A 15,441-nucleotide genomic window follows, 5' to 3' on the forward strand; every position below is an offset into this window, starting at 1 on the left:
GAATATAACCAGAAGCAAAAGAGAGAGAATCTAGAGCTAGAGAGAGAAGGAGGAGGAGGAGGAGGAGGAGGAGGAGGAGAAAGAAGAAGAAGAGCAGGTGGGGCAGAACGCACCGTCTTCTTCTCATCAAATTCGTAAGCTTTTTTTTGCTCTGCGTTCTTGGTTTTCTGAAGCTTTCTGTTCATTTTTTGCCATGGTTTTTGCTTTTTTTTGGGGACGAGCTGCATGATTTGATGAGTTCCAGGTGGTTAAAAAATGAAAAGAGCAAATGGGTTCTTGGATGTTGATGGGAAATTTGAAATGGATCTCTCAGTGAATTTACTTTCGTGAAAGAAACGTTCTTTGTGGTTGGATTTAGCTGCTGCATTAACGTTCTGATTGCTGGGTGGGAAGTGGATTAATCGGTTTTCAATTGATTGTGTTTTCGTTTTTCTTTTTCTGTACTTTTTCCATTCAGGAATCCGAACCATAAGATCTTAATTGGGTAAATTTTATCTATGGGAACGGATTGGATTTGTGCATGCAAGTTTTTTATTTCTTACTTGAATTTTCAGCTGTTTTACTTGAAATGGATGAGCGAGGATTTTTTTATTGATATGGATATGCCCTTGATCCGAAATGCATTGTTGCATGTGGTTCTCTGTATGGGAAATTCGGATTTCGGGCGGTTTTTTTCTGGGATTTGTATTAGCGCCCCCCATACATGAACATGTTATATAAGTACTGGAATTTTGATTTATCTGTTATGCTGTGTGTTTTTTGATATGTGAAATCGTTATTTGTGTATCATGAGTTAATTTGAGGATGATCTGTGTTTGGCAGATTATTGGTTTGCATGTGGGAGTAATTAAGGCGTATGAATTTCGTTTTGTATACTCATCATTGATTTTGTTTTGATGGATACCAAAGGAAGGGTTTCTTCACCACCGGTCGAGTTGGAGAATTCCAACAAGATGTTGGAAGGTCCTTCCTATCTTGTGTCAAGGGAGTTGCCCAGCTCTTGTGAGCAAGAGAGCAAATGGATTTACAATACTCACCGTGTTATGGAGCTCTCAAACAATAAGCGCCCCATTGAAGACGATGATGAAATCACATTGAGGAAGGTATGCAAGCTATCGGATGCTCTTTTGGGAGGGGATGTGATTATGGATCTGAATGGTCTTCCCCCTGCCAAGGACCAGTCAAATGACGGGCATCAGGGAGGTGGCAATTCTGATTCAAGTTCACTGATCCACCAACTTGGCCGGGATATCTCAATCAACTGTCTCCTTCGCTGCTCGAGGTCTGATTATGGCTCTATTGCCTCACTGAATAAGAACTTCCGCTCTCTGATTCGGAGTGGGGAGCTGTACACACTGAGGCGGAAAGTGGGCATTGTTGAACATTGGGTTTACTTCTCTTGCAGCCTCCTGGAATGGGAGGCATTTGATCCAGATCTCCGACGTTGGATGCATTTACCTAGAATGGCGTCAAACGAGTGTTTCATGTGTTCAGACAAGGAGTCGTTAGCCGTTGGTACGGAACTTCTTGTTTTTGGAAAGGAAATAACGTCCCATGTTGTTTATAGATACAGCATTTTGACCAACACATGGTCATCGGGCACTGAGATGAATACACCTAGATGCTTGTTCGGTTCTGCAAGCCGTGGGGAAATTGCAATTCTCGCAGGTGGTTGCGATCCACGTGGCAATATCTTGAACTCTGCTGAACTTTATAATTCCGAAACAGGAACTTGGCTGACTCTTCCTAGCATGAATAAACCTAGAAAAATGTGCTCTGGGGTATTTATGGATGGGAAGTTTTATGTCATTGGTGGGATAGGAGTGGGCGACCAAAAGCAACTTACGTGTGGAGAGGTGTACGATTTGGGGAAGGGGACTTGGACTGAGATACCTAACATGTTCCCTGGAAGAAACGCTGGGGCACCTGAGGCACCTGCTGCAGCTGCGGCACCTCCTCTTTTGGCAGTTGTAAATAACATATTGTATGCTGCAGATTATGCAGAACAGGAGGTTAGGAGATATGATAAGGAGAGGAACATGTGGATCACTGTTGGGAGTTTGCCTGAGCGTGCAGCCTCGATGAATGGTTGGGGAATAGCATTTAGGGCATGTGGAGATCGGTTAATTGTAATTGGTGGACCTAGGGCCTTAGGCGGAGGGACAATTGAACTTAATTCTTGGGTCCCTGATGGAGGCCCACCACAGTGGAACCTGCTTGCTAGAAAACCTTCTGGCAGCTTTGTGTATAATTGTGCGGTGATGGGATGCTGAGGGCTGAGGCGTCCGGTTTCAGTGGCACCGTCTACGCTGCATGGAATCCTGGGTAGAATTTGCAATCTTCAGTTTTCAAGGAACTGGGATTCCAGCTCATGGGTAATCTCGACCCTCCTTTTTGGGGAAATTCAGGTTTTAATTTAGAGTCATAGATACATTCACAGAAGAAGGCCTGAAGAGTTATTTTCCTTTTTAATCTTTTAAACTTTATTGTGTCTCATCTTTTTTTTTTCTTTTTCCCTTTGGTAACTTTGAGAGTTTTCGGAAAGGTTGGCAGCATGTAGAACAGAAAAAGGTGAATAAACTGAAGTACTGGTACATGTTTTAGGTTTTTATGACTGTTTTCATAAGTTTTATTGAAAAATTGCAGAATTGTGTAATGGTTCAAATTTTGCATTTCGTTTATTTCCTAAGCTTATATTTCCAAAGCCTCTTTTCCCCTCCCATTTTGGAGGACAGAAAAAGGAATGACTTCCGTTTCTGATATAGATTTATATTCTTATGTTCCTTCTATATGTTTTCACTCACTGCTGTTGCCCAATCCGAATGGACCCTAAACTATAATGTAGGTTGGAGGAACTTCTTTCGATCCGTATGAAGAACTTTAATTTGAATTACCCCTCTTCTTTTTCTTGTGAACTTGATTTCTTTCTTTCTATCTTTTTGTAATGGAAATTTTGAAGTTAAATGTTTACAACACTTTGGTTGCTCAGTTTCATTGCTAAAGTTGAATTCTTTGTGGAAAACTTCGGTAGGCTTGTATATTTGTCCAGAAAGTAACTTTTATTTATTATTTTCTCGACATAGATGATTAGCCTTTCCATGTTGATCAAATTATATGAACAACGTGGAGAGATACTTAAATGAGAACAATATGGTTTGATGCAAATATATATGCATATGTTATGTAGTAAATGTGGTTGGTCATTACAAGTTAAACTAAATCCATCTTTTGGATCTGGTTTATCAAGTTGGAATCGCCATGAGCCGAAGCGAACACAGGACTCCATTGACGATGCCTTTGCTCATTGAGTGTGCATCTAATGAAATCCTGGCATTATTTTCAAGGCCTCATGGCATTTTTGAAGCAGAAATAATGATTTATAAGCCTCATAGATGACTCTTGTTCTCAGAGAACTAAATCCTGAAAGCAATTGCACGGTGAAATTTACTTCAGTTTTGTCTGCAACGAGCTCAGATCAAGTTAGATGGTTTTTCGACCACAGGTGAGACTTGTACATCAGGTTTTCCTCTTTCTTGTCATGCTATTTTCCCTTACGTTTTCTAAACGCTTCTGCATTGCATTCCATCTAAAGTCATTTTAGTGCTTACCATATCAATCTCTACGGCGATTTCATTGTCATAATAAGCATGCCCATTTTCTTGTCGCGCCCATTATTTGCCGCGGCATGATCCTTTATGAGGACTGCATTACTGTTTGGTTAACGTTCGCTGTTTTGTAATCGATGTGAAAGTCATTTTTATCAGGTTAGTCATAGGCTCTTAGGTTTCGTATTTGAGCTGTCTGCCATTGCATCAGTGTATATTTAGGGTTTTTTTTTCGCTTCCTTTTCTTTTCAAAAGATGATGACGTATTGCTTCCGTGAATTAGCTTCTATACAATTGTGACAACATATATGGGTTGTGTATCGATTTGGTAAAGTTTTAAATTTCTTTCCTTGATGAACTTGAAGACAAGGAAATGAGTTGGAAGCTTGGATTTCTCTTCTGTTTTCGCAATTGAAGATGTTGCTCGATTCAACGAATGTACACTACAAAACTGATGCTTCTGAAATCATAAATTCAGAAACTCAAATTGAGTAAGAGCTGATGCAAGCAACCGCTTTCGCATTGAAAATTGCTGATGAGGTGTTTGCAATGTTTGGTTACATGAATGCTTCCAGGAATGCTGTGGTAAGCGACATTCGTTGCTATTAACTCATACGTCACAGGCATTGACAGATACATGTATCTTCTTAGACATGTGTTCTTTAGCTATAAGCATGCATTTCATAGACATGTGTTATTTAGCTATGATAGTGGTTGCTCTGGAAAACTCTCATGCATGAAACCTGGTTGTTTTTTACTCGGGGGAACGGATTTTGTGACCGATGTTTCTTCGTGTTTACAGGGTCTTTTTCTTTCCTTTCTTGCCGGTGATTAAAATGGCGATCGAAGAAAGTGTTTCGAGGCTTATTAGGAAATTTGGCACTCTCTTTCTCTGTTTGTTTAGGGAAAGAAAAAAGTTGGTGAAATACCATATCTGTAATCTCTGTTTGTTTTGGCAATCTCAGATTTTTCTAATTGCACATGCAAAACACCCTAACCCTGTGTATTTTGGTCTCATTCCGGTTCATACCTCCTTGAGCTTGTGCCTCCTACGAATGTTCGAACCGAAAAAATTCGTGTGTTATAGTGTAGAGCAAAAGAGAAACAGAGATCAATATAGAAAACGAAAGTTCCGTTTTCTTGGTTGCCAAAGAGGTTCATGGTCACTTACCGTTGAATTTTGAAGTGATTTTCTAGTGGGAGTTTTTTTTCATTCTTTTTAGTCTTTTATACATTTCTCTTTATTTTTTCGTATTACAATGAATAAATCAAACGAAAATAACGGACATAATTAAACATGTGCATGTAGAAGGAGAAAATTGGTGTGACCATCATTTTTCGTTTCTTGTAGAGAAAATTGTAGCAAATGTCTTTCAACTTTAATCCAATTAGAGTAATGATCATCAACTAAAAATATGTGACCATTTGTCTCTTAATTCATTAAAACGTAAAACTATGGTCCTTTTTGTCAACCCCCCTTAGAATTTCCATCGAAATGAGTCATGTGTCACACATGTAAGGCTGAATTGAGAGACAAATATGGAAAATCAAATGAGAATATTGTAGCAATGGGGTCCCTCATCTTTAAACCAATTATAGCAATAGTTCTTCCACCATGACTCATTTGATAGACCTTTTGACGGAGTTGACGAAAAATATTGTAACTGCACATTTTGATGAGTTAAAGGATCAATGATCACAAATTTTTAGTTGATGGACCATTACTCAAATTGGATTAATGTAAAGATATCATTGATACAATTTTCACTTTCTAGTATGCTTTGAAAGTATTCTAATTAAGATTTTTAACCACTAAATCTTAACATACACCAGAATGTATTTATGTTTTCAAAAATTTTATGGGTTATTTTAAAATTATAGCAAAAATCTAGTACTTAGATATCATTCAGCAGCCATTGATGAGGCAGCCAATATTCCCTCTCTTTCTTCTTGAATTTTTCATTTTTTTATCTTATTGACCACATGGTTATATTTCTCAAAAAAATTTAGAACACTGCGCAGAATATTTTAGATATTTTAACCGTTAAATTTCTAAAAACACATAAGAATATTATTTATTTTTAAGTACCGCATAAAATCATAATATTCTTGTACTTCATCATCTTACAGCCAAAAAAAAAACAACTTGAATTGTCCTTTTTTTATGACTTTATTGACCATATGTACTGGCTCGCACTGCAGCAGGACGTACTTTTACTGCACCAAAAAAATGAATAAATCTCTGTTGGCAGCCAATCATAATCCACCAGAGAAATTAAAACATAAAGATAAATAAAGGTACAAAAAATCGTACCTTATTTTGTGCAAAGACTGCTAAATGTTGACTCTGCTCTCTGGTTTACGCACGTGGTCCCCACCCATCAACTCCTTTTTCAGATAAATTTTTAGTTGTGACGGGAATACAAGTAGTACACCACGTATTTTAATAGGTGTGGTAGAAATTTTTTTTTTTTAAGTTATTAACATTTTAGCACACATATCCCACAATTTGTATAGTGACACGTGATGTAGCATCTTGTGTATTTATGGCACTGAAAAATCTCTCACCTTTACAGCTGCTGACGTGGCGGCTCGTGCGTCGTTGATCTCCGTGTCTGCTGCTGTTGAACTTGGACTTCAAATCCCACTTTTACTTTGTTTTTTTTTTTCTCGTGCGGCTGTGAAATTCTTTTACTTTTTTACTTTCTCTCAGCATAGTTTAATGATGTCAGCAAATTCCATGGAGCTGTTTTTGGATAAGATGGTTTCCAAATCACCTAAAAGGAAAACAGCAACCTTAACTTTTTGAGATTAATGAAAAAAGGTTACCCTTTTGAGCAGTATAAAGTAAAGTTGGAGAGTTCTGAAGTTTTTACTGATATTTTGTAGCAATTCTCGCGGAATTCTGCATTTCGAACTCGATGTCTTGTGTATCATGTTTCGTTAAAATTAATTTGACCTATCTGGTTGAGTTACTGTCGCATTCGTCCGGAGTGAATAGAAGTGATTGTCTTTCCTTTGGCGCTATTCAAATGGATTGATTGAAAATGGAAAGTTCAAAAAAGGGCATTCATAAAGCAAGAAAGAAAGGGTTTATCCAAAATTTGACTCCCCAAAATGTCAATTCTTCATGTTTCAACCTTATCACGTAACGTTTTGGCAATGTGATTCTAAATACAGCTTCCTTCCAACACCATATCAAACAATAAAAACAAATTCAATTTTAATACTCAATTAAGAACATCGGTACTACGTTTGAGGCCCCGTGTTCGAGATTATTCTCCACTCATAAAGACACTAAGGGGGTGTTTGTTTGCCCTCACTAAGCTCCACTGGACTAGATTGGCTTAGCTGAGATTTCTAATCCGTGTTTGGTTGGAACAAGGATTAAGTTTAATGGGACTAAGTCGTACTTGTGCCGACTAAGTCCTTCACTACCAGTTCTTAGCTAGGCCGCCCGAAACATATGGGATTGCTAATCCCGTCTCTAAAGCTGCATACAAAGTTTGCATGTTGCATCGTCTTCACGCTGCAAGTTGTCTGCTTCTCTGCAACTCTGGCCACCTATACCCATGTCTAAAACCCACCGCCTAATTCTCAACATCCAACCATCAAAATGAAAAAAAAATCAATTCGATAACAACAACAAACTCAATAGAATTTTTTTTCATTTTTCCCAGAAAATTAAGAGATTTTATGAGAAAATCAAAGGAGGGGCGAGAAACATAGTGGTTGTGAAATCCATGGCGCTACAGAGAGTAGCCTCTGCACGATTTCAATTTTCTGTGGGATTTGAAGTTGGGAAATCAAAATCTGTGGTGCCATAAATAATTTAGAGGAATCACAACATCAAAGAATAGGAAAGGGAAAAAAAGAGAGAACAAAAGTGGGGTGATGAATGACGCTGTTTTGAGGGAGGAGAGAGTGGAAATGAAAAGAAAAAGACAAGAGATGGAGAGGGTCGGAGCAAAATTAGGAAGAAAAAGGAAGATCAGAGGAAAAAAAAAAATTAGGAATGAAGATGGGAGGTTTCCAGAATGAAAAAAGAAATAGACAGTGGTAGTAATAAAATATTAATAAAATATGAAAGAAAAAAAATATAATATTAGAATTGTTAAAAATAGGCAAAAGTTAGAGAAATAACTTTTGCTAAGAGCGAGAGCGAAGCGGATGTAATATATCAAACTGTTTTGTTTAATAATTATAACAAAATAATTGCAGGTAAAAGATAAATAGGAGAGTGTAGAAAATATTATAACTTATCTTTCTTCTCTTATTTCTTTTTCTATCCGCGTGTTTTGAACACTCGTAGTGCTCTATTTATAGAGCAACTACCTTGAAAACTTACAAAAACTTCACTATTTAGCATATGAATCTTTACTGTATACATGTGGGCAAACATACCCACTGTTTACAACACTCCCCCTTGGATGCCCACATATCAACATCAATTGTCTCGTTAAAACCTTGCTTGGAAAAATCCAGTGGGAAAAAACCATAGCGAAGGAAAAAGAGTAAAATTTTACCCAGATTGTTGATATGGTGTTAAGCATGCTTATGTTGCCTCGTTAAAACCTTGATAGGAAAAACCCAGTGGGAAAAATCCTAATCAAAGGAAAAAGAGTACAACATGCATGTACTCCCCCTGAATTGTATCTTCCCTTGATTCCGCATTCTTCAAATTTGTAAGCCAACGTAATCTGATTCCCTGCATTAACTTCTGAAATGTGTACTTTGGTAGAGATTTGGTGAACAAGTCTACCAAATTTTTATTGGAACGGATTTGTCTGACTTCAATAACTTTAGCCTTTTGAAGCTCATATGCACTGAAAAACCTTGAAGATATGTGTTTAGTCTTATCACCCTTGATGAATGCTTCCTTCATCTAGGCAACATAGGCTGCATTATCTTCATAGATGACAATTGAAGTGTCTGTCTTTGAAGGTAGACCACATGAATTCCGGATGTGATGGATCATTGATTTTAACCAAGAACATTCACGACTTGCTTCATGTAAAGCAATTATTTCCTAGTGATTGAAAGATGTAGCAACTAATGTTTGCTTCGTTGAGTGCCATAAATTGTTGTATCTCTATTAATGAACACATATCCAGTTTGTGAGCAGGTTTTATGCGGATCGAAGAGAAAAACCAACATTTGCATATCCAACAAGGATCTGGTCATTTGTGGACTTGTCTGAGTAGAAGAGACCCATGTCTGTTGTCCCACGAATGTATCGAAGAACATCTTTGACTCCCTTCCAATGACCAATTGTTGGAACAGAGCTTTATCTGGCTAACAAATTTACTGAAAAAGCTATATCTGGTCTAGTACATTATGCTAAATACAATAAAGCACCTATTGCACTCAAATATGGTACTTCTGGACAAGGACCAATTCATCATTTTCTTTTGGACGAAATGGATCTTTCTTAATGTCCAAAGAACGAACGACCATTAGGGTGCTAAGTGGATAAGCCTTATCCATGCCAAATCGCTTCAGGTATTTTTCAATGCAAGCTGATTGATGGACCAAAATTCCATTAGCACAATACTCGATCTGCAGGCCGAGACAATATTTTGTTTTCCCAAGGTCTTTCATTTCAGATTTGCTTTTCAGATACTCAGCAGTTTTATTGAGCTCTTCAAGGGTTCCAACTAGGTTCATATCATCAACATATACTGCCATTATAACGAAACCAATATTTGATTTCTTAATTAACACACAAGGGCAGATGACATTGTTAGCATATCCTTCTTTGATCAAATACTCATTGAGACGATTATACCACATTCGCCCAGATTGTTTCAGCCCATATAATGATCGCCCTAATTTGATTAAGAACATACCTTGTGGTTTGTTAGTTGTTTCATGCAATTTAAGTCCTTCTGGGACTTTCATATATATATATATATATATATATATATATATATATATATATATATATATGTCAGTATTTAATTCTCCATATAGATACGCAGTGATGACATCCATAAGTCTTATATCAAGTTTCTCTGAAACCACTAAACTTATTAAGTAACGGAACGTAATTGCATCTATTACAGGAGAGTGTGTCTCTTCATAATCAATTCCAAGTCTTTGTGAAAAACCTTGTGCAACGAGTTTTGCTTTATATCTTGCAATTTTCTCGTTGTATTTCCTTGTGAATACCCATTTGTAACCTACGGGGTTCACACCAGGCGGGGTTTGGACTACTGGTCCAAAAACACTTCGTTTTTCCAAGGAATTTAATTCTGCCTGGATTGCATCTTTCCATATAGGCAAATCATGTCTTTGTTTACATTCATCAACAGAGCGAGGCTCAATGTCATTGCTGAATATGATTTCAATGGCTACTGCGAAAGCAAACATATCGTTGATGATCACTTCATTTTGATCACAATTCATTAGTACATGCATAATTTATGGAGATTTATTTGCTTTCATGTACTTCTGTCTCTTCAGGGACATGTGTCTCATCAAGGATATTTTCTTTTTTTTTTTCAGAAAATTTAGAATCATGAATTGTGGATTTATCATTCGCTTTCTTTTCCTGAATGATTTCATTTGGATTCAGCTATGCTCACATCTTTCTCTTTTGAGGGGTTGAATCTTTTGAACCTGGTGGTCTACCACGCTTCAGGCGCGCACCAGATGAATAATTCGCTACCACTTTATTTTGTCCAACAGGGACATCAATTCTTACAGGTGCATTTGCAGCTGATATATGTGACTTTGTCACTTTCGAAGCATCATTAAATGCATATGGCATTTGATTAGCAATACTTTGAAGATGAACAATTCTTTTCACTTCATCTTCACATTGAGTGCTTCGTGGATCAAAATGAGATAAGGTGGAAACAACCCATGTTAGCTCTTGCCGTTTTTCTGGAATGGTCATTTCTCCCTCTAACGACGGGAAGACTGTCTCATCAAAGTGACAATCAGCAAAACGAGCTGTAAACATATCACATGTTAAGGGTTCCAAATATCTAATGATAGATGGTAAATCAAAACCCACATAAATTCCCAGTCTGCATTGAGGTCCCATTTTAGTGCGTTGTGGCGGTGCAATAGGCACATAAACAGCACAACCAAAAACTCGTAAATGTGAAATGTTTGGCTGATGCATAAACACGAGTTATATTGATGAGTATTTGTGGTTGGCTATGTGTCTTAATCGAACCAATGATGCAGCATGTAAGATGGCATGTCCCCATGCAGAAACTGGCTATTTTGTTTTCATGAGTAAAGTGCGAGCTATTAATTAAAGTCGCTTGATAAATGCCTCTACTAAGCCATTTTGAGTATGGACATGAGGAACAAAGTGTTCAACATTAATGCCCAGTGTCATGCAGTAATCATCAAATGTTTGAGATGTAAATTCACCAGTGTTATTAAGTCGGATTGACTTAATGGGATAATTTGGGAATTGTGCTCGCAACTTAATTATCTAAGCAAGTAATCTTGCAAATGCTATATTTCGAGTAGACAATAGGCAAACATGTGACCATCGGGTAGATGCATCAACTAAAACCATAAAATATCGAAATAGTTCACAAGGTGGTTAAATAGGCCCACATATATCCCCTTGAATTCCTTGCAAAAATGATAGGGATTCAGCATCAACCTTTAGTTGTGATGGTTTAATTACCAACTTCCCTTGGGAACAAGCCTTGCGAGGGTTATCATTTGAGACATCAATGTGTCTGCTCAATAATGGATGTCTATTAGAGTTGGTAATGATTCTACGTATCATGGTAGATCCTGGATAACCCAGATGGTCATGCCAACACATATAAACTTTTGAATCAATGAACTTTTGGTTCTTGACAGTATATGCCTCAATTGTCTTTATGTATGTATAATACAATCCACTCGATAAACCACACAACTTCTCTAATATACACTTCGGGGTATCATTGGAGGTAATGCATAGATATTCTACATTTTCTGCACTTTTTCGTTTCAATGTGGTTTCCATTTAGATGTATGTCTTTAAAACTTAACAAATTTCGAGTGGATCGAGTAGCGTACAACGCATTTTGTATGAACAATATTGTTCCATTTGGTAACATGATTTGGGCTTTTCCTGAGCCTTCAATTACATCTGATTGCCCTGATATTGTTGTTACCTTTACTTTTGCAAGCATCAAGTTCGAGAAATACTTTCAATCTCGAAGTATTGTATGCGTAGTTGCGCTGTCTGCAAGACAAAAATCTCCATCATTACTCTTGTTTTGAGAATAACCATAATTTTTATCCATGCTATTTGAGTAATGGAAATTACAGTTAAAAGCAATTTATTCATACTGGAATACTACTTTTATTGAATTGAAAGTGCAAGCATTAAATCACAAGTGCAAATAACAAGAGTACATTAAACATAAATGATTTAATCGAACCCAAACACTTCATTCCCTCTTTCAATAATGAAGTCTGAAACATCCAGGTGGGTTGTGTTCAATTGTCCTGATAAATCTAACATTGGATCAGGTGTATCCATTGGTTTAGCCTGGTCGAGGAAATTGGTCTCGACACCCTTCTCCTTGAGGGATGCTTGTTACAGATCCACCAGATGTTTTGGGGTACGACACATACGTGCCCAGTGCCCATTGCCACCATACCACCTATGGCAAACTCCTTCAGAATTTTTAGGAGTGTTCATATGAGCTTTGCCTTCTTGGCAATTTGCATTTTTAAAGCTCGGGCCTATATTATGCCTTGGAACCTGAACTGGACACCATGGTTCTTGCCTTTTTGGCCTCGCTTGTGGCCACATCCTCGTTTGTAATTATTGCCATGAGATGATATGGTATTCCCTTTAAGGGAAGCATCATTCACTTCTGGGAATGATGCTGATCCAGTAAGCCGAGACTGATGATTCTTCATCAGAAGCTCATTGTTTTGCTCAGCTACAAGGAGCACAGATATCAACTGGTTATACTGAGTAAAACCTCGCTCTCTATACTGATGCTGTATGAGCACATTGGAGACATGAAAAGTGTTGAAAGTCTTTTCCAGCATGTCTTCCTCAGTAATGGTTTCTCCACAGAGCTTCAATTGGGAGGTAATTCTAAACATAGCAGAATTGTACTCAGCCACCGTCTTAAAATCCTGGATCCTTAGTTGAGTCTACTCATAAAGAGCTATCGGAAGATTCACCGTTTTCTGGTGATTGTATCTATTTTTCAGTGCCTTCTAGAGGGTTAATGGATCTTCAACCATGAGGTACTCGCTCTTCAGTCCCTTATCAAGGTGGCGACTGATAAAGATCATGGCCTTTGCCCGATCTTGAGATGATGCACTGTTATCCTCTTTAATAGTTTCTCCCAGATTCGCTGCCTCCAGATGAATCTTGGCATCCATTACCTAGGTAAGGGAATTCTTCCCAGTAATATTCAGGGTAACAAAATCAAGCTTTGCCAAGTTTGCCATTTTCTTTTCTGAAAGAAAAATGAGGTGTGTAAGAACTTGCAATAATGTGTATTCTGGAGGAATGTATTGTTAAAACTTCTGGTTCTTACAAATTTTTCATTTTGATCTTCAGGCCAAAATGATAAGCACTCGAAACTTCAGGCTCGAGATTTACATGATGAATGAGGAGGGCGATTGTACTGCACCATTCTCATTGAATAGCATATAATGGGCGATTATTCCATACCACTCAAGCAGTAGAAATTTAAATATGCAGAGCAGGGTGGGTGATTATACCACACCACCTAAAATTGCAATAAAATTAAATAGCATGCAAATTTAAATATGCAGGGTAGGGTGGGCGATTATACCGCTCCACCTAAAATTTACAGTCAAATTAAATCTGCAGTCCAAGATGGGCGATGATACCGCACCATCTTTGATCGCAGCAAAGATAAATAAACATTGGGTTAGAAATTAGGAACTGCACCAAACAAGAAATCAAAGATATAAGTAACTGTTATGTTGAGAACTAAAAGCAGGCATGGTGTGAACAATTCTTCACGAGGGTATATCCAGCAGGTGAGGCAGAGGAAGAAGAAAAACAGTAAAATCCTTGAAGGAAATTTTTTTTTTCTTTCGGCGAAGAGAAATGAAAAATGTTTTATGGTTAGAGATTCATGCTGATAACGTGTTATAAAAGGCAAAAGTTAGAGAAATAACCTTTGCTAAGAGCGAGAGCGAAACAGATGTAATATATCACACTATTTTGTTTATTAACTACAACAGAATGATTGCAGGTAAAAGAGAAATAAGAGAATGTAGAAAATATTCTAACTTATCTTTCTTCTCTTATTGCTTTTTGTATTTGCGTGTTTTGAACACTCGTAGTGCTCTATTTATAGAGCAATTACCTTGAAAACTTACAAAACTTCACTATTTAGCATATGAATCTTTAATGTATACATGTGGGCAAACATACCCACTATTTACAACAAGAATTTGTTGTTATCCTATTTTTTAGTCCAACACTGCACTAAACGCTTCACTAAGTCAGTCCAACTTAGTCTAGTCTAAGCCAGTCCAACTTAGTCCCTGAAGTTAGTCCAGTCCGAGATAATCTAGTACAACAAACGCATCCTAAGGTGCTTGCTTACCAAAGTAAGGGATTTTCATGCTTATAGCACACTATTTTAGAAGTGTTTTAGACTCTCATGCTTCTTTAACATGTTTTAAGTGGTCCAAAATGTAAAAGCCTAAAATTGTGGACAAAATTTAGGTGCGTTTAGGTCGGTTTATTAGCACTATACATAAAAAGGAAGGCAATCCAAGATTGGGATAATGTTTATCTTAAACATCCTCACACATATTTTTTCTTCTTTTGTTTCGGTAGATTGAGGGCTCGTTTAGAAGTGTTTCTGGAACGACCAGAATCATTTATAGGGAGAAGCACAAGGGAAATGTTTTTCCATAAAATCACATAAAAAACTTCAATACTCATATGCGAGTGTTCTTGCGTGCGGCAAGGAAGCAAACTCAACCCTGCAAGATCAACTTGGGGTTGTATGGGCCTAATACAAAGATTCAACTCTTTTGAAAGGGTCGGAAGAGTGATGTGATCCGGTAGTTAGGCTGTAGAATTTATGCGAAGGATAAAAAGTAAGCGCAACTATAGTTTAGTCCAACCCCAATGTAGTTGGCCTATTTAAGTCCATTAACAATGTTTAGTAAAGCCCAACGTACAATGATTGAATGAAAGATTGTGAGTTGAAAAATTCTTAACAACAAAACTTCCCTTCTTTGATCCACCCACTGTCTCATAAACACCCTTAATCTTTGCTTTGTGGTTAATCTAGCTCCACTTTGACGAGATATTTTAAGTGTGTTGGGAACACGGCTTGATACACTATGTACATAATACAATTGATTGAATTTTTTTTTTTCAATTCTCAACCAATTATATTATTACACTTAGTGTACCGGGCTGTGTTCTTGATACATTGAAAAATCTCTCCACTTTGATGTCTTACTGACTTGCCCTACATACCAGGCACCAATAACGAAGTCAAAGTAATTATTTTATGTGGCATGTAGTTTAGAAGGTGTTGGTTCAGCATGAAATTGAGCAAGTACATGAGATCCCATTTTTTGTGAGAACCATCTCATAGGTTGTCCTCACTCAATACAATAGGTTAATTCTAATGCGGATATCGGCCTTATTTCAGCAGATCTGTACAAATAATCGATTATAGTAAGGATTATCTATGATCGGACATATGATGTGGACAGATGGTCGGAGCCTATATTTTCCCCAAGGTGGGTAGGCGAAGAGTAGAACATAACCTTCTTCCAAAAACAAAACTATAGTTGCCCCATTTGAAGCCCATTAACACGATTTACTAAAGCCCAAGCCCAACAA

General features: G+C 37.4%; 1 protein-coding gene across 5 annotated transcripts; it reads left to right on the forward strand.

The window, feature by feature from the left end:
- LOC126599853 (F-box/kelch-repeat protein At1g74510-like) lies at positions 1-4,747 on the forward strand. 5 transcript variants are annotated; one of them, XM_050266304.1, is made up of 5 exons: positions 1-134; positions 823-2,375; positions 3,410-3,502; positions 3,971-4,190; positions 4,408-4,747. In XM_050266304.1, the coding sequence occupies exon 2, from the start codon at positions 897-899 to the stop codon at positions 2,271-2,273; it is 1,377 nt and encodes a 458-aa protein (XP_050122261.1). In that variant the 5' UTR covers positions 1-134; positions 823-896; the 3' UTR covers positions 2,274-2,375; positions 3,410-3,502; positions 3,971-4,190; positions 4,408-4,747. The 5 variants fall into 5 exon arrangements, with proteins under 5 accessions (XP_050122261.1, XP_050122264.1, XP_050122265.1 ...); XM_050266307.1 differs by having other exon boundaries at positions 910-2,375; XM_050266308.1 differs by having other exon boundaries at positions 914-2,375.
- Positions 4,748-15,441: the final 10,694 nt, after the last annotated feature.

This window comes from Malus sylvestris, chromosome 14 (assembly GCF_916048215.2).
Source record: "Malus sylvestris chromosome 14, drMalSylv7.2, whole genome shotgun sequence".
Taxonomy (NCBI): Eukaryota; Viridiplantae; Streptophyta; class Magnoliopsida; order Rosales; family Rosaceae; genus Malus; species Malus sylvestris.

Excerpts from the sequence above, each read along its gene's own strand:
- LOC126599853 (XM_050266304.1), top strand. The coding sequence starts at position 897 with ATGGATACCAAAGGAAGGGTTTCTTCACCACCGGTCGAGTTGGAGAAT.